This window comes from Suricata suricatta, chromosome 10, assembly GCF_006229205.1.
Source record: "Suricata suricatta isolate VVHF042 chromosome 10, meerkat_22Aug2017_6uvM2_HiC, whole genome shotgun sequence".
Classification (NCBI taxonomy): Eukaryota; Metazoa; Chordata; class Mammalia; order Carnivora; family Herpestidae; genus Suricata; species Suricata suricatta.
The window spans coordinates 101,208,702-101,228,102 of record NC_043709.1 but is presented as its reverse complement, the minus strand read 5'-3'; the positions used below and the strand labels follow the sequence as shown (position 1 = coordinate 101,228,102).

At 49.0% G+C, this 19,401-nt stretch overlaps 3 protein-coding genes and 1 long non-coding RNA gene across 10 annotated transcripts in view; 2 read left to right on the top strand and 2 right to left on the bottom strand.

Moving 5' to 3' along the window:
* Positions 1 to 210: 210 nt before the first annotated feature.
* TEX52 (testis expressed 52) lies at positions 211 to 6,208 on the bottom strand. Its single transcript, XM_029954159.1, has 3 exons — positions 6,087 to 6,208; positions 4,472 to 5,022; positions 211 to 753 (listed from the first exon to the last, which is right to left on the bottom strand). Exons 1-3 carry the CDS (start codon positions 6,156 to 6,158, stop codon positions 459 to 461), a joined length of 918 nt encoding a protein of 305 aa, XP_029810019.1. The 5' UTR covers positions 6,159 to 6,208; the 3' UTR covers positions 211 to 458.
* On the top strand, positions 4,464 to 9,877 carry LOC115304124. The gene is made up of 4 exons (XR_003914317.1): positions 4,464 to 4,639; positions 5,075 to 5,528; positions 7,495 to 7,739; positions 8,650 to 9,877. It is a non-coding gene; the product is annotated as an uncharacterized LOC115304124 (long non-coding RNA).
* Positions 6,775 to 19,162, bottom strand: FOXM1 (forkhead box M1). Of its 4 annotated transcripts, none has more exons than XM_029954155.1 (9): positions 18,996 to 19,162; positions 16,007 to 16,555; positions 15,270 to 15,415; positions 13,998 to 14,189; positions 12,993 to 13,121; positions 12,289 to 12,333; positions 11,588 to 11,660; positions 11,265 to 11,440; positions 6,775 to 8,779 (listed from the first exon to the last, which is right to left on the bottom strand). In XM_029954155.1, the coding sequence occupies exons 2-9, from the start codon at positions 16,506 to 16,508 to the stop codon at positions 7,754 to 7,756; spliced, it is 2,289 nt and encodes a 762-aa protein (XP_029810015.1). In that variant the 5' UTR covers positions 16,509 to 16,555; positions 18,996 to 19,162; the 3' UTR covers positions 6,775 to 7,753. The 4 variants fall into 4 exon arrangements, with proteins under 4 accessions (XP_029810015.1, XP_029810016.1, XP_029810017.1 ...); XM_029954156.1 differs by having other exon boundaries at positions 11,588 to 11,657; XM_029954157.1 differs by lacking the exon at positions 12,289 to 12,333.
* RHNO1 (RAD9-HUS1-RAD1 interacting nuclear orphan 1) overlaps positions 11,377 to 19,401 on the top strand; it is a 15,072-nt gene continuing 7,047 nt past the window's right edge. For 2 of the 4 annotated variants that reach the window (XM_029954164.1, XM_029954160.1), the window contains exon 1: positions 19,292 to 19,364. The gene's annotated coding sequence lies outside the window, so the exon portion shown is untranslated. Of the gene's footprint in view, positions 11,400 to 18,046; positions 18,069 to 19,291; positions 19,365 to 19,401 lie in introns of those variants that run through there. The other 2 variants (XM_029954162.1, XM_029954163.1) reach the window with 2 other exon arrangements.

The window sequence follows — 19,401 nt, the reverse complement described above, 5'->3', positions numbered from 1 at the left end:
GTTATTTTGCCTAAGAAGCTTCCTGTACCCTGACCAATCCCAGTTTTGTACCAAATGGATTATGGGAGTAAAGGTAACTTCTTACCCACATTTCTAACAGTGCCTTTCCCCCCATCCCAACACACACACACACACACACACACACACACACACACACACCTTTCCCCTGACTCATTCTGTCCTTAAAAACTGTATCCCCTTCGTCTCTCCCACGCTTTACCACACTTTATACTCCCACCTGCTATGAGAGAGTCCTGTAAGAATGACAGATAATCATTTAGAGTTTCAGTAGAGTTTCCAGAAGCCTGAGGGACAGAGGTGGCCTGCAGTTGGAGGGAAGGTGGACAGGCTCTGTTCTGTAGAAGCCAGTCCTTCAGCCACCCAAAGGCTTCTTGCCGAAGGTGCATTGGTTGGGAACACCATAGCCCACAGTGGACTCTGCCCAGCTGGTGGCTTTTCTAGATCTGTCCAGGTCTTCTCTTGGTCTTCCTTGCTAAGGTTTTACCAGGTTGTGCCGTGGAGAGTTGATAGAGGGGCAAGGCAATCCGGTTCTCTATCAGGGTTTGGTAATTCTTCAGGAGGTCCTGGCTCAGGGGCGCACTAGGCAGCAAGGCCAGTTTTAGCACCTTCTCCTGATAATGAGGCAGAGGGTTTGGGCAGAGCCAGCCCCTGGCAAAATCACTGGGAAGTAGGTTGGGCATGAGCTGGAGACCTCCAGGCTCAAACCTTCCACCAGCTGAGATGTGCCGGTACCTGTTGGGGGAAGGGGCATGGAGAACAGAGAGGTCAAAAGAGAGATGCAGGCATGGTGGAAGGAGTAAGAAGGAAAAGCTTGATGCTTTTTTCATAGCTTAACCAAAGTTTATTTTCACAATATTACAAAGACAAGCCCCCCAATTTATAATTCTTCATTTTCCTCTTGAAAGAAAATTTTTTGAAAAGCCTTAGTATTAAATATCAAATCATGCTTAAAAATTCTACAGACTTGGAGAGACTGGCTGGCTCGGTCGGTAGATCTGACCCTTGACCTCAGAGTTGTGAGTTTGAGCCTCAATGTTGGGTATAGAGATTACTTTAAAAAATTCTGTAGGCTTTAAAAAAAATCTGAATCATTTCAAATTATGACAATGGCAAAATGCCAACCAGTCAAGATCCCAACTAATGTCATTCAAAATAAGAAAGAATCGTCCTTGGGATCCTCTTAGATTTTGATGGTGGTAAAGCCTGACCAACTATTGTCATTGATGTCAGGACCCTACGAAATAATGCATTTACATTCTTAAATTATACTTATTGTGCATATCCTGAGACTGAGGTATAGAGCCATGTTTTGCCAATATTTTTCTTTTAATCTAACACAACCTAGCGAGTGATCAGGTTGTAGGGAATCGCTTCTGTCTCCTCCTGATTGGATATTGGTTTATGCCAGATAGCATGCACCCTGTGTGTGTGTTTGGTGTTAGGATGGTGAAATTATGTTGTTTAGATGGTCAATCTCCCATCCTTTTTTTTTACATACTGTCTGTATGTCATTATCCAGATTCCGTCTTTCAGTCCCACTTCCTCTGCTGACACAGTGCCAGCAGGAAGAAGAGAGAATGAAGCTCAAGGGCCCCTTCTCGCCATTGGTGAATGTGATGTCTCAGAGCCCCTCCTGCTCTGACCTGCTGCCACACGACACCTTGTCTGATGGCTCCCTCTTCTGTAGTGTTAGGGTCAACCGAGAGAAATGGACTTTTTAAAGACATAGTTGAATAGTGGCAAATTTCCTGTTTCAACACACTTTGCAGCTCGTCCAGCAGATGTTACCCCTGTTTACAGTCTTTGGTTTATCGCACATTCTCAGGTCTGGCTGCACATTAAAATCACTCCTAGGAGCTTTAAAATTTTTTTTTAATGTTTATTTTTGAGAGAGAGAGAGAGAGAGAGACAGAGAGAGAGAGAGGGAGGGAGAGAGAGAGTTCAAGTGGGGGAGAGGCAGAGAGAGAGGGAAACACAGAATCCAAAGCAGGTTCCAGGCTCTGAGCTGTCAGCACAGAGCCTGATGTGGGGCTCGAACTCAGGAACCATGAGATCATGACCTGAGCTGAAGTTAGAGGCTTAACCGACTGAGCCACTCAGGTGCCCCACTCCTAGGAGCCTTTTACAAATTCCGGTGTTCAGGCTGCCCAACCCCCTCCCCAGGCCAAGTAAGTTAGAATCTCATGGATGCGGGGGGGTCACACATTTTTTTAAAAGACCCAGGTGATTGTAATGTACTACTAGAGTTGATGTATGTATAAATGGGTTTATGTATATGTATAAATGTTTTATTTATGTATAAATGTCATTTTTTAGCAATGTCATGGGTATGTATATGTATATATGTTCTATTTCCCAGGAATATCATGTATTTATGTACAGATGTTCTATTTCTCACCAATATCATGAACTTCTTGAAGCTTAGACCTGTCTGAAGTCCTCTCTGGGTCTCTCATGCTCAAAATGTGCTCGCTTGCTGATCTAGAGACATGTTTTAACTATATTTTAACGCCTTACAGAACTGCTCGAAAGGTAAAACAGGACTGGATGGGCCTTTCTTCCCACTGTTCTGTCTTGTTCCTACCTGGTTGAACTTGTACACATTCTTCAAGGTCCAGCTCAAGCACCATGTCCTCCGTGAAGAGTAAAACCTTGCCTGCGACTCCTTCGTTCCTGGCTCTGGGGACTGAGCCTCCAGCAGCAAACAGGATCCTTCTCTCACGGGGACGACATGCTAATGACATGATTTACTGAGCCCCCTCTCTACACCAGGCACCATGCCTTTTCATCTTCTAGCAACTCTGCAAGGTACCTGGTGCATCTCCAACACAGACTGGAGGAAGTGAGGCCTGAAGAAAGTCAAGTTTCTTTGTTGTGTAGCAAGTTTGTGACGGAGCTAGGTAGACTTCAACCTAAGATGTGTTTGGCCCTTGAACCTATGCGGCTTCAACCACCACACACAGGTTTACTGTTTGCCAAGCATTGCGCTAAGCTCTTTTTATGGATAACTGTATTTCTCTTATGCTGTCTTTATAGAACTTTATATCACACCAGGAGTAGCTGTGAACTTGTTTGATTCCCCAGGTGGACAGGAGGGGAAGTGGAGCATAGAGGTTAAGAACACAGTTCCGAAACTGAGCTATCTCTCTGGGTTCAGATCCCAAGTCTGCCACTTACTGGCCATATGAATTTGGGCGAAATAAGTGACCTTTCTGTTTCAGATGCCCCCTCTGTAAAGTGGGATTGATAGTAATAGTGTCTCTCCGGGGTAGTGAGAGGTTATAAATAATAGAGCTCAAGGGATTAGAACCTCTGGCACTATCATTTCACTGAAGTTTATTTTTATTTTTTTGAGGAGTGATCTAAGTCTTATTGCCTTTGTATCCCTCGTGTTAGCACACACTAGCAACCAATAATCTGTACTGCGAGGGCTGCAGAGAGAAGCCAAGGTCCTGAATGCTCTTCTCTCAAAATCACCAACAATTGGCATTAAAAATAAATAAATAAATAAATAATAAATCAAAAATCAAAAATCTCCACAGCCTCCCCTCCAGCTCCTCAATACTTCTGTTGATGCCCTTGGGATTGGAATTTGAGATATTGTCCTTATTCCCTGCCCCCTTTCCTGCCTCCCATCCCCTTGCCTAGACCAGACACAATAGGGAGATATGTGTGCGCTCCCACGATGGCAGGGAGGGAGGGCTGCTGGGTACTCTAGCAACTCCTTGCACACTCCTGTCTCTTCTCAGACCAGCAGCTTATTTCTACCTTTCTGGGGGCTTCCTACCCTTCTAGCCTTCACCTGGTTTCTGCACGAAGCCTTCCGGGGGAGACGCTCCAGCCTACAGCAAGCCTTCCCTCTTCAGAATGTCTATGATAACGTTTGTTTTTTGTATAGTGCTCTCATATATTCGTTAACCCATTTTATCTTCACCCAGATTAGTAGGCATGGTGTTTACCATCCCCATTTTATCAATGATGGAATTGAGTCTGGAAAAATGAAACAATTTGCCTAGTCTGGACTTTAACCTAAACCTGACTCCAGATCTCAGGTCTTTCCACTAGTAATTGATATTCTTACCAGTTTCTATCTGTGTCACACTTTGGGTACATAGCACGTGTGACTTGTATGGTTAGCTGACTTTCCACCGTGTAGGTAGGTCTCTGCCTTTCATAAGCTCCCTGCGAACCACTGGATGACATCTCTCTGTACCCCCAGGGCGTAGCAGGTGTTAAGCACCTAGTTGTAACCCTGCATTCTAGTTAAATGGTTAAGCCTCTTCCCTGGCTGTCCCCTTTCCTGCTCCCATAGCTTCCTTCCAGCTGCATTCAGAACAGAGTTTAGTTGTCAGATGATCAAAGGCGGGGGAACTTAGGGTACCAAGGTAGGCATCGGAAACAGGAATCAGAGAGAGGGAGGGGCCACCCCTGAGGAAGGAGCTCCTCTTACTTCTTGAAGTTCTTCGGGGGCAGGATGTTGCCCTTGGCGTCGAGGGGAGGTGCCCTTGCTTCACTCCTCAGCTTGAGTTTCTCCAGCTCTCTCAGTTCCAGCACCGTCCTGGCAGTCACCTGTTTCTTCCTGTGGCGGTCCGTGAAGATGGGAGTACAGCGCATGAAGGTCAGAAAGCTGCTGGGACCCATCCAGGAGGGAGGAGGGATGGGGGGCTCGGCTGGGGGGCGGCCGCGGGCCCCGGAGTCCGTCAGCCAGCGCCACACGTTACTATCGTAGGGCCTGTCGGGCCTGGTGGGAAAGGTGGCGGGCAAACGGCCCACGTCGAGCCACGTGTGAAAGCCCCACGTGTGCCGCGCTGCGTCCTTCCAAGGGCGGATCAGTCGGTGGCGCACCTCGGATTTCATTTCGGTGCAGGGCGGCGGCTTCAGGGCCAGCCGGTGGTAGGCCTGCCGGGTGAAGCCGGGCCACTCCCCGGGCTCACTGGGGAGGAGGAAGTCACGCTGAGTCCACGGTTCGTAGGGCGGGAGGGGCTCACTGGCGTGGGCCATCTAGGGAGAGACGAAAGGGAGCCTGGGGGACCGCTCGGCCTCTCTTTCTCAGAAGCAGCCGCAGAGGCAGCAAGCTACCGGCCTCCTCGGACCCCGGACTCTCATCAGGACACGGATGGCCTGCCGGAAGCCGTCTCTCCGCGCCTGCCCTGCCATCAGAAGTTATGTCTGCTCCGTAGGATTCCCCAGCTTTCGCTCCCTCTCCGTCTGGTCTGTTAGGGTTTGATTTCCCTGCTCTCCACTCTTTAGGACACATCCTCTGCGCTGTGGCTCCCCCGCGCTCCTGCGAGGAGCTGGCGCTCCTAACAGGGCACATCAGGTCCGGGAAACTGGGGGGTGGGGGGTTGTGCCTGATGCCGGGCAACGCATAGTACCTGGCAACACATAGAAGGAAACTCGTTCTCTGTAGAGAATGCAGCCCAGGTGCTCTTCTCTCCCGACTCGACCTGTTACTCGTTTCTCTGTCATTGCTGCATTCCCCTCACTTCTCATCCAAATACAAGCAGGTATGGAAACCATCTAAAGGTTGTTTCTTTTTCTTTTTTTGTCCCACCTCCCATGAAATAAACAGTAGGAAATACGTACTGACACTGTGCTAAATACATCTACAATTCAGTTAACCCTCACAGCCCTATGAGAGTGTTGTTACTGTCCCATCTCAAAGATGCAAAAATCAAGAGTTGATGATGGTAAATAACTCACCCAAGTGGCAGAGCGAGGACTTGAGCCATCTGTCTGCGCTACTTACCATATATGCTCTTCTAAAATGCCTCTCCCTCCTTCCCACCCGAGGACTTTATTGCTTCTAAAAGCTCACCTGTCTCGGGTCCACTCCCCTGTCATTTCCGCGGGATCACCCTAGTAGGTAGGTGTACTAAACAGGCGTCTCCTTTCCTCTGTTCTGAGCTCTGTGCTCACAGTAGCATAGGATTAAGAGAGGAAGGCGATGGAGAGTTCTGGGCCAGATCTACTGACCAGAGGAAAGTGTGGCTCATCCCAGGGAGAGTCCTTAGCCCAGCAGGGTGCAAACAAATAAGCTGTAGAGATGGGGCCCCACCTCCTACCTGCAAGAAAGGTTCTTGGACTTTGGGTAGATTATTCCACCCTCTGGGTTGTCTTTGTGGGCTACTGGCCATCCCTCTTCTGGGCCTGACTGCTAGGAGGAGCAGCTTGGTAGGGAAGACTTTCCTGGCAGCATTGTTTGCTGTTGGGGTTGCTATGGTGATGCTCCCTGGGAGGGCTCATCAGTCCCCTGGGCCCCGGCTGCCTTTCAGGTGAGACAGACCCGGGGTAGGACTCCTGTTTTGACTGCAAAAAAAGGTAACCAGAGGGGCTTCTGGGAAGGACTTGCCTTGAAGGGTAGGAAGAGAAAAGCAGAGCAGACTGGTTTCCAGGCCCTGGATTAGGGTGGAGGTGGTCAGGAGGCATCTAGAACTGTGCCCATCCTTCCCTAATGCTCCAGGAGGGGAGGGTCCTGCCCCTCTGCAGGCCTTTCCCTTAGAGGGAGCTCTAAAGGCCGAAGTTAACCATCAGTTTCAGAGGTGCTAGAGAAAGTTACTAATTTCTGTGCTAAAAAACATGTGCCTGTGCAGTGTGGGAGGCAGTCCAGGACAAAGCCCTTAGCACTCTCCTTCACGTGCTTCTCGGCCTCAGGCCTTACCTCTTACTTGTCCTCACCATGTCTAATATCTCCCACGTTCTTCTCCAGCCCCTCGTTACGCCTCAGGGACCAGACACTAAGGCACCAGAGACCACACTTCCACCCTGGATTTTATTGAGTTCCGGTAGTGTTCTCCAGCTGGCTCACATGCATGCGGTCAGCTGGGGCCTAGGGCGGCTCTTTGCAAAGCTGAGGTGTGAGCTAAGGAAGCTAGTCAGGGCAGGGCCCTTTCAGTCTTCTCAAGCCTTGGGCCAGGTTCTTGGCAATGCTAGTCTCTCTGGCATGATTAGGGACATTATCAGAGAAACATCTCGGGAGCACATCTGGGCACCCATTCTTTGCTTCAGATGCATCCATTCCTCCACCCCCAATTCAATTCTTCACTCATTACAAGAGACCTTTTTACCAGGATTTCTTCATGCAGGAAAGCTGACTTGAAAACACAGGAACGTGGGAGGGAGGGGCAATAAGAAGGATCCTAGGGAGCAGATCTGCTTGTCTGGGTGCCTACAGTGAAGAAGCCCTTGAGGCAGGTACCCTGGGCCTGGAAGAAACCGTGCACTGCAGATCATCCCTTCTCTGGGAGTTAAAAGGAACAGAAGCAAACAAACCCCTTGTCACCTTGCCCACCTTTCTGGCAGTCTCTAGATAATGATCTAAGGAAATAAGCTTACATTTATAATTAGAGGTTAATTTGGAGAATATACACTATTTACAAGAAGCAGGGAAGGTGGGAGACTGCTGGGCACAGGCACAGTTTGGGAGGTTCCTAATCTCTTTTCACCCTTTCTTTTGGTGTTCTCACCCTTCAGCTCCTAGCAGTGAGAGTGAGGAGTCAGAAATTCTTGGGGAGCATCAGGTGGCACAGAGACCAGTCACCAGGCCCTTGCTGCTTGCAGAGGGCCCAGTGGTGGGCACAGCACAACGTCTGCCTTGGCATAAGCAGGCAAAGTGGAGCTAGAGGAGCGGATGGTTCCTGCCCGCCGTCCTCACTCGGAGGGCGTGGATTGCCCAGCTGCATGAGCTCCTGGAAGGGTGGATGGCGTGGGTAGCAAAGGTAAGGTCGGGCCTCTACCGCAGCTCGGGGATGAACTGAGCCCAGTTGATGCCATCAGGGCCCAGAGGGTCCTCCTCCAAGCCAGGGAAGCTGATGTCTAGGAGGACCTTGCTGAGGCTGTCATTCATTGTGTCCAGAACCAGGCCTTCTGTCAGAGAACGGTTGGCTGAAAGGCTGGAAACCTGTGGCCCAGGGGAGCCCGGCTTGGGGACTTCCACATCTGAGGGGGAAGGGCTGCTGAAGGGGTCAGAGGGGAGGTCAAAGGGCTCTGAACTGAGAAGCTCTCGGGGAGAGTTAAAGAGCGGGATGCTTTTCAGCGGGGTGGTGCTAAGATCTGTCAGCCCCATGGTATCAGGCAGGAGGCTGAAGGGAGCTGGGGAAGCTTGTACTGGACTGAAATCTAGCCCCCCTACTTTGGCTGGGGGTGTGAACCTCCAGGATTCAGGGGTCACAGGGAGGGTGGACTTGCTCGGGGTGGAGGAGATGGGCAGTGTCTCCTTAATGGGTGTCTTGAAAGGTCCTCCCTCCTCTTGGCAGGAGCCAAGCCGGGAGGTGGGCTCGGAGGATGCTTCGGGCAAAGTGAGGTCTGTGGCTCGCTGGGAATCCCCGGGGCCCTCTGAGAAGAGTAGCTCAGGCTCGTCCACACAGGGAGGCAGGAGGTGCTGTTTTCTGCGAGACCGACTCATCTCCCGTCCCTCCCTTCGTTTGATCACGAGCATTTCCGAGACGCACCGGGCTGGGGACTTGAGCCCGCTGTAGGACTTCTTGGGCCTCGGGGTGGGAGAGTGGGACGAATCCTCCCAGGATTGAGACAGTTCCTCTTTGACAGATGGGAATGGTGAGGGCCACTCCTCCAAGGGAGGGCTCTCCACTTTGATGGGTCTCCCCAAGAGTGGCATTTCCTCCCCAGGCTGGATTTCTTCCTCCTTGATGGACTCAACTGGAAGCAGAGGAGACAACCTTTCTCCAAGCAGGAATTTGTCCTCTTGCACAGGCCCCGCGGCGGGCAGAGGGGCTACCCCATCATCAGCTAGCAGCACCTGCAAAGGAAGCCGGGATGTGGTGAGACGGAGCTCTCCAGGCTTTGAGATTCAACCCGGTTACCAGGCAGGACACAAGATCATGGCTAAAGCAAGCCACATGCTGGTGCTGCTCCTCTTTTTTTGTCTTTTTAAAGTCTTACAAACTATTAAATAGAATATAGGATGAAGGCAGTAGTTCAATTCTGGGGGAGGGGGGGTAAAAGAGCATTTAATATGGTGCTGGTATAATTAGTACCCATCGGAGAGAAAATAAAATTGGATGCCTGTTTCATACCATGTACAAAGACTTAAATAGAAAAAGTAAAACCATACGAATCCTGAAAGAGAATCTAGGAGACTACATGTACAATCTGAGGGTGGGTGCGACCTTCTTAAGCAAGACTGGAAACCCAGAAGCTGTAAAAGAGAAGAGAGACACATTTGACTACATAAAAAATTAAAATCTTACTGTGGCGAGAGATTCCAAAAACAAAGAAACAAACCATAGAAGTAAAAGAAATATCTTCAGCATAAAAGACTGAAGTTAATATTTTAATAACAAAGAACTTTCACATATTATCAAAACCCCCCAGAAAGATGGGGCAAGCCCATAAATAAGCATCTGATAGTGAACAATTCCATGTGACCAAACATAACAAGAAGGTACTCACACTTACTGATAAGCAAAGAAAGATACAATGAAACAAAGAGATATCATTTATATATAATAGATGGGCAAATATTTAAAAGACTATACCAATTGCTGGCAAAGATATAGGTCTTATCATATATTGCTGATAGAAATGTAAATTATTATATATTTTCTTGGAAACCAATATCTAGCAATATTTAGTAAAATTGGAAACACATTTCCACTCAGCAACCTCATGTCTGGTTTTCTATCCCACAGAAATAAAAAGCACTTGTAAGAAAGATACTTGCAAAGATACTTAATGCAGTGTTGTTTGAGGGCAAAAAAACTAGAGGCAAAATGTACTCCTAAAAGTGGAATGGCTGGAAAATTTATGGCATGGCCACACAGTGGAATATTATGTGTCCATTAAAAAAACGGCAATGCCACGTGAATTGGAAGAATTTTCACGTGGCAGAAAAGTGCAATGTGATCCCATTGTTAATGTTCTGTGTGTTGTATGTGCTTCTATAAAGTGGCTATGGGGAGATGTATGTACGGTACACTGAGAGCATGGGTGAACTGTAAACGCAAGCACACTAAATTGTCAATATGGTGTATCAGGGCAGCAGGGGGGATGAGGGTGAAGGTAGGAGGAGGGGAGGCAAAAAAGAAGAAAAGAGGAGAAAGAAAAGACTGCATTAATCAAGAACAGTATATGTGTTACAGTTGCATGGATGCATTTAGGTAAAATGACACATGGTAGTATGTATAATTTTATGTATATTTTTAAAATATTTTTAAAATTAAAAACAAATAGGGGTGCCTGGGTGGCTCAGTCAGTGGAGTGTGACTCTTGATTTCAGGTCAGGTCATGATCTCATGATTTGTGAGATTAAGCCCTGTGTCAGGCCCCATGCTAACAGCACAGAGTCTGCTTAGGATCCTCAGTCTTCCTCTCTCTGCCCCTACCCAGCTTGCACATGCATACTCTCTCTCTCAAAAAATAAATACATTAAAAAAAATTAAAAACAAACAAACAAACAACAAAAAAAGCAAACCCAAGTCTCTCTGAACTCCAGAGGCCATGCTATTTCCACTTCATTGGAGGAGGCATTGGGTGCCTTTTTCTCTGCTCTGTTGAAGTCAGCTCTTGCTCACAAATCCTTTTCTACAGACCAAGTCCAGACTTGGTAGCCCATCACGATATGGTCTTAACGCAGGCTCCTCACCTTCTCCTCAAGCTAAACCACCAATGCTCAGCCAGGGGCAATGTCCATGCCCGCCCGGCCCCCTGTGGGATATTGGGCAATGTCCAGACACAATTTAGTAGGGAGATACAAGGGGTGCTGCTGAAGATCCCTCATTGCACTGGACAGCACCTGTCCACCCCAACCAAGAATTATCCAGCCCTAAATGTCAATAGTTCCGAGGCTGAAAATCCCTGAGCAAAACCAACCCAATCACTCTACTATTGCTGGGTATAAACTGGCATCTCCTGCCTCCATGACACTGCCCATTAGAATGCCCTTGCCACACCGGTCTGTTCATCCAAATGTACATCTTTCTAAAGCCTACTTCCCTTCTGAGCTCTTTCTTACTCATCCCAGCCCATCTATCATAGTTCCTCTGGTCTGAATTCTTATAAACGCATCAGGTATTCGTGGGTCTTCTGACACCACTTCTGTTGTAATCCAAGTTCCTTTCTAGCTCTTTTAACGCTCTTCAATTTTCCTTTGTATTTAGGCCCTGTCTCCCCAAATAGATTTATAAACTTCTCAAGGAACACTGAGCAGAATGCTTTGCAAACTAGAGGTCCAACACTTTTAACTTACTGCAGTGTCTCCTCAGAGGAAAACTGAAGCCACTCACCTTGGGGGCAATACGGACCCGCTTACTATTGCGGGCAAGCTCTGAGCTCATGAGGGAAGCTGCCAGGGACAGTGGCACCTTTACCGAGGGCTGCAGCACGAGAGACTGGTTCACCGGGAACTGGATAGGTACCAGGTACGAGCTGACCCGTGGTAGCAGTGGTTTCATCTTACGTCCTAGGAGGAAACAGGGGAGATCAGGAACAGGGGCCCAGGGATACACCCCTTCTCAAACCCAGGAGCTTTGCTCTCCTTCTCTGGGCTCAGACTCAAAACACGCGCCCAGATCAAGGACTAGCCTGATGTCCACTCTCTCATACTAACGTGCGCCCAGTGGGAGTTCAGTTTTGATGGTCACGTTCCGGCGGAGCTCAGGATTGGGTCGTTTCTGCTGCTGCTTGTGGATGGGGAGAGAAAGAAACCTGGGTTAATAAGGCAGGGGAAGAAGGCAGGAGAACCCACCAGCTGCTCTGGGACCGTGCGTGGAGCTAACCAACGGCCCAGAAAGAGAAGGCTGGTCCTGGGGCAGATGCAGGCGAGCACCGTCTCCAAAGCCTGGTTAGCGGGAAGAGGTGGACGGCACACAGACCTACGATGGCAGGGCAGTCCTACCACCTCATCCGTGTGTCCTCACACCCCCGGGGATGCTACAGCATGTAGTTCGAGGAGCGGCAAAGAAAAGCCAGGTAGAAGAGGAAGAGCGAAAATTGCCACGTGCCAGGCCCATGCCATGCACTGGTGCTTGCCGTCTCACACCAAGCCCGTGGCATGTCTTGCTCCGCACAGTGAACCTTTGTCAGGCCCAGAGTGGGCTGCGGGGCGGAGAGGGAAGTGGGCGGAAGCTGGGGGCAGATGAGGTGGTGGTCATAAATTTCCTTACTCCCAGAAGCTCGGGGGTGCTCTGCCTTCAGGGCTGGATGTTACACAGCCCCGGGCTCCCTTCCTCTGTCCGTTAAAGCCATGCTGAGCAGTGAGAGGAAAACAAGGCCAAGCCCCGAGCCGAGCCGGGAGGAAAAGAATCTTACTGATTCCAAGTGCTCAGGCGATTGTGGAGACCCTGGGTCCAGTGGCTGGTGGCGGTCAGGCATTGTGGGAAAGAAATGAAATGAAGTTACCACCAGCATGGCCAAACTGACCAGGTCGGGAAAAATCAGCTAGTTATTGATGCTGAGGGCCACCCGGGACAACTGAACAGTTACAGCTGAGAGTGGTCTTATGGGCACCCTAAAATCCCTGGAACAATCACTTCTGGGAACAGGTTCTGGTGGCTCAATTTCTGGTCTCCAGGCCAAACAAGGACTCTTTTAAAAGTTTTCCAGACTTTCTTTGTAAGAATCTCCCAAGATGCCTTTTAAAAATACACTTTCCTGGGCCCATCCCAGACCCACTGAGTCAGAAGCCCCAAGGGGAGGGACCTGGGAAGCTGCATGTTAACAGGCATGGCAGGCAATTCTTATCTGCGAGGCAGTTAGGGAAATACTGCCCAGGGAAGTCCTCTGTTTGTATGACAGCGGTCACCTCCATGGCCTGGTCTGGCACAGAAGTGTGTCATTTGTTATTTGTCAACTGTACTGAATTCAGCTAGTTTTATGCAGGTCATCTGTGGGCTGGCTGGCTTCTAACTCGGTCCTGGCTGGTTCAGATCATCACAAGGAGGCCTTGTTTCCTTTTGAGATGGATATTATGACGACCAACTCTGGCCTTATTGAGATGAAGCCAGGACACTCACCTTAAATACCTGGTCCAATGTCAAGTAGCGATTGGCATTGGGATGGATAGTCCAAAAGGAGACTTTGCCGTTGGCAGATGTCTCCCGAACAAACATGTCATGGAGAGAAAGGTTGTGGCGGATGGAGTTCTGAAAGGAGAGAAAGACAGCTAGTTATCAGCTACTTTTGCTTCTGAATCATCACCTTTGAAGTTTCCTGAGGGGAAATCAGCCTCAGGCCTCCCCCTCTGTGGCCAGCAGGGTCCTCAGGATCTTGCCTATTGGCGACTCTCTCCCTGACACTCCCACACTGCAGAGCTGGCCAGCTGGGCCACAAAGCCATCGGTCCAGCGGCTGGTGATAAAGGAAAGAACTGGATGGCCGTCAGCAGCTAGGAAAGAGGACCGAGGCCATGAAGCAATCAGTAGCAAGATAGGTGAGTGAAGAAACCAAGAAACTAGGAAATTTCTTTGAGGTGACACAGTGCAGTGAAGAATTACACTGTGGAGAAAACAAAACAAAAAGCCCTTGCTTGGAGTCGGCCATCTGTCAGAAGACCGACACCATGGCTCTGACAGTGTAGTGTGAGCTACGGCGACTCCAAGGGGCCTCAGTGTTCCCACAAGCACAGTGAAGAGAGAGTCCCTGCCTTCTGCAGATGACATGTGACATTATAGGAGGTGAATCTTGGGTCACGAGGCCCAAAGACATTGCTATTTAGTCATTCCAGCTGCCTTTCAATGTAGCGCAAAAGTAGGCTTGGTGTCACATGGCAGAGACTCCGTTTAGGTCAGGACCAAAGAGGCGCTTTGCAGAGCTCTTGTTGACCATTTTTTTTTGGCCTGGATTCAGCAGGATCAAGTCGCAGTCTAAAAGATATAATTGTTTACAATTCCAGCTTCCTTTGCATTTAACTGCTTCCTCAGAGCACCAGACACAGAGCTGCTGCACATCTGTGTAGACAAAGTGCTGGGCCACAGTGACCCTGACTTTGGCTGCTATGGGTTGTTAAGGGTTGTTATGTACCTTCCAGCCTGGCTTGGCAATGTGCTTAAAATAGGGGAAGTGGTCCTCGATCCAAGTATAGATGTCTTTCAAGGTCATGCGCTTCCGCTCGGTGCTATTGATGGCGAATTGTATCATGGCCATGTAAGAATAGGGTGGCCGCTCAGACACAGAGTCCTGCCAGGATGTTGATGCTCCCGGGGGCTCCTCAACCTGAGGGTTATGAGAAGCCAAAGGCAAGGAGAGAAAGGAATGACATGGAAGAGTTCATAAGACCTCCCTGGGGCCGCTAGGAAGAACATTCCCTAGAGAAAGCTTTAACCTGCAGAATTGTACTAGAAACCAACTCATCTGAGACCACTATTACATAGCATCAAATTTTAGGATTAGGAAGGGTAGCAATGATCTAGTCCAGTCCCTAGATAATGTGGAGCCACTTCTCTGTCACTGTTCATTTTGTGTCCAAAAATCAATGGAAGTTCAGTACCCATTTTTCAGACCTGGGGGGTCAAGAGACCAAGGTCTTCATCTGCATTCTATTCCTAATGTGATGTGAATAAACCCACTTCTTTTCAGTGTTTTTATGAGATACCTATTCCCAAGAGTATGGGACAGACGAGTGTCTGCAAAGCACACATCTGGCTAAGTCTTAGGCAAAGAGCTGATCATTCACATTTTGAAAAACTGAGCTCTAACTTTAGAAAGTGCACAAGCTGAAGCAAACAGCTTGGTTTTTACTTATGCACATGCAAATTTTCACATTTATAAAGGTTGTTGAATGAATGATTTAAGGTATACAGCAATGTGGAGACTGAAAAACAGCCCCAGGCCAAATCAAATTTGATTGCTGGGGAAGTATTTAAAATTCACACCTCACTCACTTTATTTGCTATTAATGTATCTTCTAATAAATCTATCTTGTTAAAAATGCTCTATTCCTTTCATGCTGGTGGGGGTGCCTCTTTAAAGTTCAAGTGGCTTTCCACACTACGATCTCTTCATCATTTTCTGAATACCTACTAAGTACCTGCTAAGGGCAGAGTACTACACTTGGTGCTAATGGAATATAGAGTGAGCCGGGGGAATCTGCCCTCAATGGAATTTCACACATGGGGCAAAAAAAAGATTCCAGGCAGAAAGATAGCTCAAAAGTTATGCAGCCACACTAAGTGAGGTGCTAATACCTGACCTGGGAAGTTCTCCTCCACAGGCCACTTGATCCATTTCCCTTCTCAGAAATCCCCTGCACTGGCCCCGACTTCCCTGGTGAGTGACAGAACTGTTCCCCTTTACCTGACTCTGCTCCAGGTAACGATTCTCCTTTTCCTCCGCCTCTTGCTTGATGTTGCTGGAGCCCAGTCCGTCAGAACTCATCTTTCCGAGCCACTGGATGTTGGTCAAGCTGTTGTCGAGAGGACAGCCTGCTGCCTCACCGCCAGCTAGAGGGGAAACAATCCAAGATGCCACTTAGTTGCCTGGTCCAGTGCCTGGCAGGCGCACGGAAGTCCGAGGTTAGGGAGCATCTCTCTAAGGCCTCAACCCTTAGGGACAGGGAACACATGCTCAATCTAATGTGGCCCTCAGATACGCTGCCCCATTATGGATTTCAGGAAAAATTCAGGAGCATTGCTCAAGTTGCATTTCAGTGAGGCTTAAGATCAGACAAAGTGACCTTACAAAAGGTGACCTTACTGAGTATCGGCATAAAGAAAAGAAAGTCGTGCTTTGGTTTTCTCCTTTATTAAAATGAAGAGTCTTACTTCATTATATGGTCAATGGGAAAGATAACTAGAAAAAATAAACATCCTTTTCTAATATAAAGAAAGTAGCACAAACGCTAAATTACATTTGGGGCACTTTTGACAGTGCCCAAAGGATCTGGGTCAAGGATTTGGGATGCAGAAAGACAAGACTTTCCCCTGGTTCAGGCTCGGTGCCTGTCTGTCAAGCATCAACGTGAAGGACTGCAGTCCTTGCTGCCGGGGAGGAAAGGCTGGGCTCCTCACCCCTTTGCCTTGCAGGACACATACCACAGCTCTCCCATCTCTGCCCGGGAAGGGCTCCAGATGGTCTAGGTAGATTCATATCCCTAGTTGCAGGCTTTGGTTCCAGGGTCTTGGTGACCACTTCTGTCCTCCTGGGATCATTGCTGGTTTGGGCTTGAGGCTGGGGTCCTGGAGGGTGAGTGGGGGCTCCCCCACAACTGATGAGGATGAATTTGTTAGGTCCACTGCTGCCACTCTCTTTTCCTTTGGCGGTCAATGCTGTGATGATGCTATGGATATTGGCATTGTTAGGGACAGCCACCACTTGGGTGTTGGGCATGGTGGGGTGGTTAATAATCCTGATCCCAGCCGGAAACTTGCAAGCGTTGGACTCTGCCGCCTCCTTGGAGGCCTGTGCTTGAACAGGCTCTTGCTGGGCAGGGGGCCTCGTAGGTTCCTCTCCTGATGTTTCACCTGGGGCATTCTGGACAGGAAGGGGCAGCCTCCGTCTTTTGAGAATCAGTGGCCGACGGGGGCTGGTTTTCATTATGAATCTGTGTTTTCACTCTCCATTGAGAATCACAAGTATAGACCCTGGAAAGTGCAAGGAACAGCAGGATGTCAGAGATTTGTTAGGCTGAGAAGGAGGTTCTGTTAGCGACAGGTGTTTTCCCATTTCCATGAGCAAAAGCATGAGCCCAGGGGCCCAGGTTAGTGATTTCTGGGCCTGGTAAAGACCCGAGACAATGAGGAGATGAGTTCTACGACAAAAGAAGGCTAAACTGAAGCATTTCAAAAGGGGAAAGTGGGATTGGGTTGAATGTAGATCAACACGGCCAAAGCTTAAGAATGCTTGGCTGCAGAAACAAGTAGGATAGTTATAAAAATGTGGGCGTTTCTATCACTGCCTCCTATAATACAGATCATTTGTAGTGACTGTAGGGACAGGAATGCTGGAATAGGAGGACATGGGCAATTTTGGGAGGCCTGACAAAACTCTGCTCCCATAATCTATTTTAGGATTGCTAAAGCCTGTATATGTTTATAGCATTGTAGTTTATAAACAGAATGCCCATAGAAATCAGAGGAGAAAGGCAGATTATACTATTGGTCTTTTTTTTTAAACTGTTTTTATTTATTTTAGAGAGAGAGAGAGAGAGCATGAGCAGGGGAGAATCGAGAGGGAGACACAGAATCTGAAGACAGGCTCCAGGCTCTGAGCTGTCAGCAGAGAGCCTGATGCGGGGCTTGAACCCACGAACCATGAGATCATGACCTGAGCCGAAGTCAGACACTCAACTGATTGAGCCACCCAGGTGCCCCTATACTATTGGTCTTTTGACATCACCTCCTACAAAGTCTCTAATAAAATGAAACTGTTCTATTCAAGGCCCATGGTGCTATTCGTTGCCCAGGCTATTATCCTTGCATTGAAAAAAGAAAAAGTTCATTTTTCTTCCACATTTTACAAATTATTTATTTTTACTTCTGTTTTTTATTGAGGTAGAATTGATATATTAGCGTCAGGTGCACAATATAATGATTTGGTATTTGCGTGTGTTGTGATTCGATCACCACAGCAAGTCTAGTTAACATCCATCACCACACAGAGTTACAATTTTTTTTTCTTGTGATGAGAACTTTTAAGATCTACTCTCTTAGCAACTTTTTAAAAAATGTTTTTTAAATTTATTTTTGAGAGACAAGGAGAGACAGCACGAGCAGGGGAGGGTCAGAGAGAGAGGGAGACACAGAATCTGAAGCAGGCTCCAGGCTCCGAGCTGTCTGCACAGAGCCCGATGTGGGGCTCAAACCAACAAACTGTGAGATCATGACCTGAGCCGAAGCCGGATGCTTAGCCAACTGAGCCACCAAGGCGCCCTCTCTTAGCAACTTTCAAATATACAATACAGTATTATTAACTGTATAGTCACCATGCTGTACCAATTTACAAATTATTTATATAGTGACATTTTAGCGCTTGCATGAACTTATTCATATTTTAACTTTCTAAGCATATTGCTGTATTGCTTAATTTCTCTTCCAGAACCAAGCCTATAATCCGTATCTCCTGACTGACAGAATGCACTATCATCAATATGCCAAGGTAGTTTTATAACATTAAGGAAAATGGTTTTATTTTAATAGACACACAAGATACTCGGCTATCCTGTAAAATTGTGTAATCCGATTTAGAGGCACTTCGACAGAGGAATGGGCTGCTTTAGGACATCTACTATCTCCCTGAAAATGACTATGACACCCCTGTGACATTTGCTGTCTGCTTAGAGCTCATAGGCCCTCTCCACTCTGCCCTCTTCCCTTTCCTTTATAACCAGGTATCCTCTACTTTAAAATCTGTTTTACTTCTACCTCCTTTCTCTTCAGGCCTCCCTCTCTTCCCCGCCAATCAGTAGATACTATTATTCCTTTCCCATCCCCAAAAGATATCTTCCTGGTCTATTAATTTTGCCTTCTACTCTCTGACCAGTCTCTTCCTATGATTGCCAGCACTTTATCAGACCTAGGGAATTTCCAGAATGACCCCTCCGACACCACTGCCCATCCTGACCAGGGAAACCTTGCAGGTTCTCAGGATCCAGGAGAAGGGCCCTGGAAAAGGGTGGAGTGGAGGCAGTGTTGCTCAGTGGTGAGAGCGCCTGGGAGCGGGGGAGGGTGTGGACAGGTTTTTGACTTAATGCAGAATAAACTCAATCTTCATCCCAGCCAGTCTACCTAGAAAATTAGGCCTCCCCAGCAGACCTCCCAAAGCTGTGCGCAGGGTGCAGAGGTCAAACTTCCAGGGAAGGCCCAGGGGGTGCTTTGAGAAAGGAGTGAGAACTAGGCCGGGAGGCTGGATGCAGAAAAAGTTTGCACCCTCTCTCAGCCCTCGTTCACGTGTGGCCCCAAACCTCCACTCCGGTCGCGCGCCCTGCTGCTAGACCGCCTGACCTCGGCGCCCGAGCCCGGGCTCCCTGCCTCTGCCCCCGCAGGGCCTCAGGATCCATTCCTCCGCCCCCCACCCCCCGCTCACCTCCCGACTGCAGCCGCCGCCACCTCTGCTGGGCTGTGGCTCCACGGGCGGGCTCCGGGCTCCTCCAACCTGGGGGCCGAGCCAGGGGCCCGGACAGGGACTCGCGCCAGGCCGGCCGGGTCCCCGGCGGTGCGGGAGGGGTGGGGAATCCCGGGGGATCCCGGGAGGGGAGGGGTCCCGGGCCGGGGGGCCGGGGGTGGGGTCGGGCACCGGAGCTTTCAGTTTGTTCCGCTGTTTGAAATTGGCGCCGGCGGAGCGTTGCGGTCACGTGACGGAGCGTCGCCAATCGGCGGCCTCTCTTGTCTCCGCGTTCCGGGCTCGAACGACGCGGCGGCCTAGGGGAGCCGCGGCCGGGAAGCCGGCGGGCTGGTAAGGCGGGCTGGCGGCCGGCTCGTGGGGAGGGAGC

What these genes read in the sequence shown, in the direction of transcription:
- TEX52 (XM_029954159.1), bottom strand. Translation starts at nt 6,158, where the DNA reads ATGGCCAGTAGCCCACAAAGACAACCCAGAGGGTGGAATAATCTACCC. An exon ending in TCCAAGAACCTTTCTTGCAG is followed by an intron (nt 5,023 to 6,086) that starts GTAGGAGGTGGG and finishes GTCTCTCCCTAG; the next exon opens with ATGGCCCACGCCAGTGAGCC. An exon ending in CCCCCGAAGAACTTCAAGAA is followed by an intron (nt 754 to 4,471) that starts GTAAGAGGAGCT and finishes TTCCCCCAACAG; the next exon opens with GTACCGGCACATCTCAGCTG.
- FOXM1 (XM_029954155.1), bottom strand. Translation starts at nt 16,508, where the DNA reads ATGAAAACCAGCCCCCGTCGGCCACTGATTCTCAAAAGACGGAGGCTG. An exon ending in GTTACCTGGAGCAGAGTCAG is followed by an intron (nt 14,190 to 15,269) that starts GTAAAGGGGAAC and finishes CATAACCCTCAG; the next exon opens with GTTGAGGAGCCCCCGGGAGC. An exon ending in TTGCCAAGCCAGGCTGGAAG is followed by an intron (nt 13,122 to 13,997) that starts GTACATAACAAC and finishes CTCTCCTTTCAG; the next exon opens with AACTCCATCCGCCACAACCT.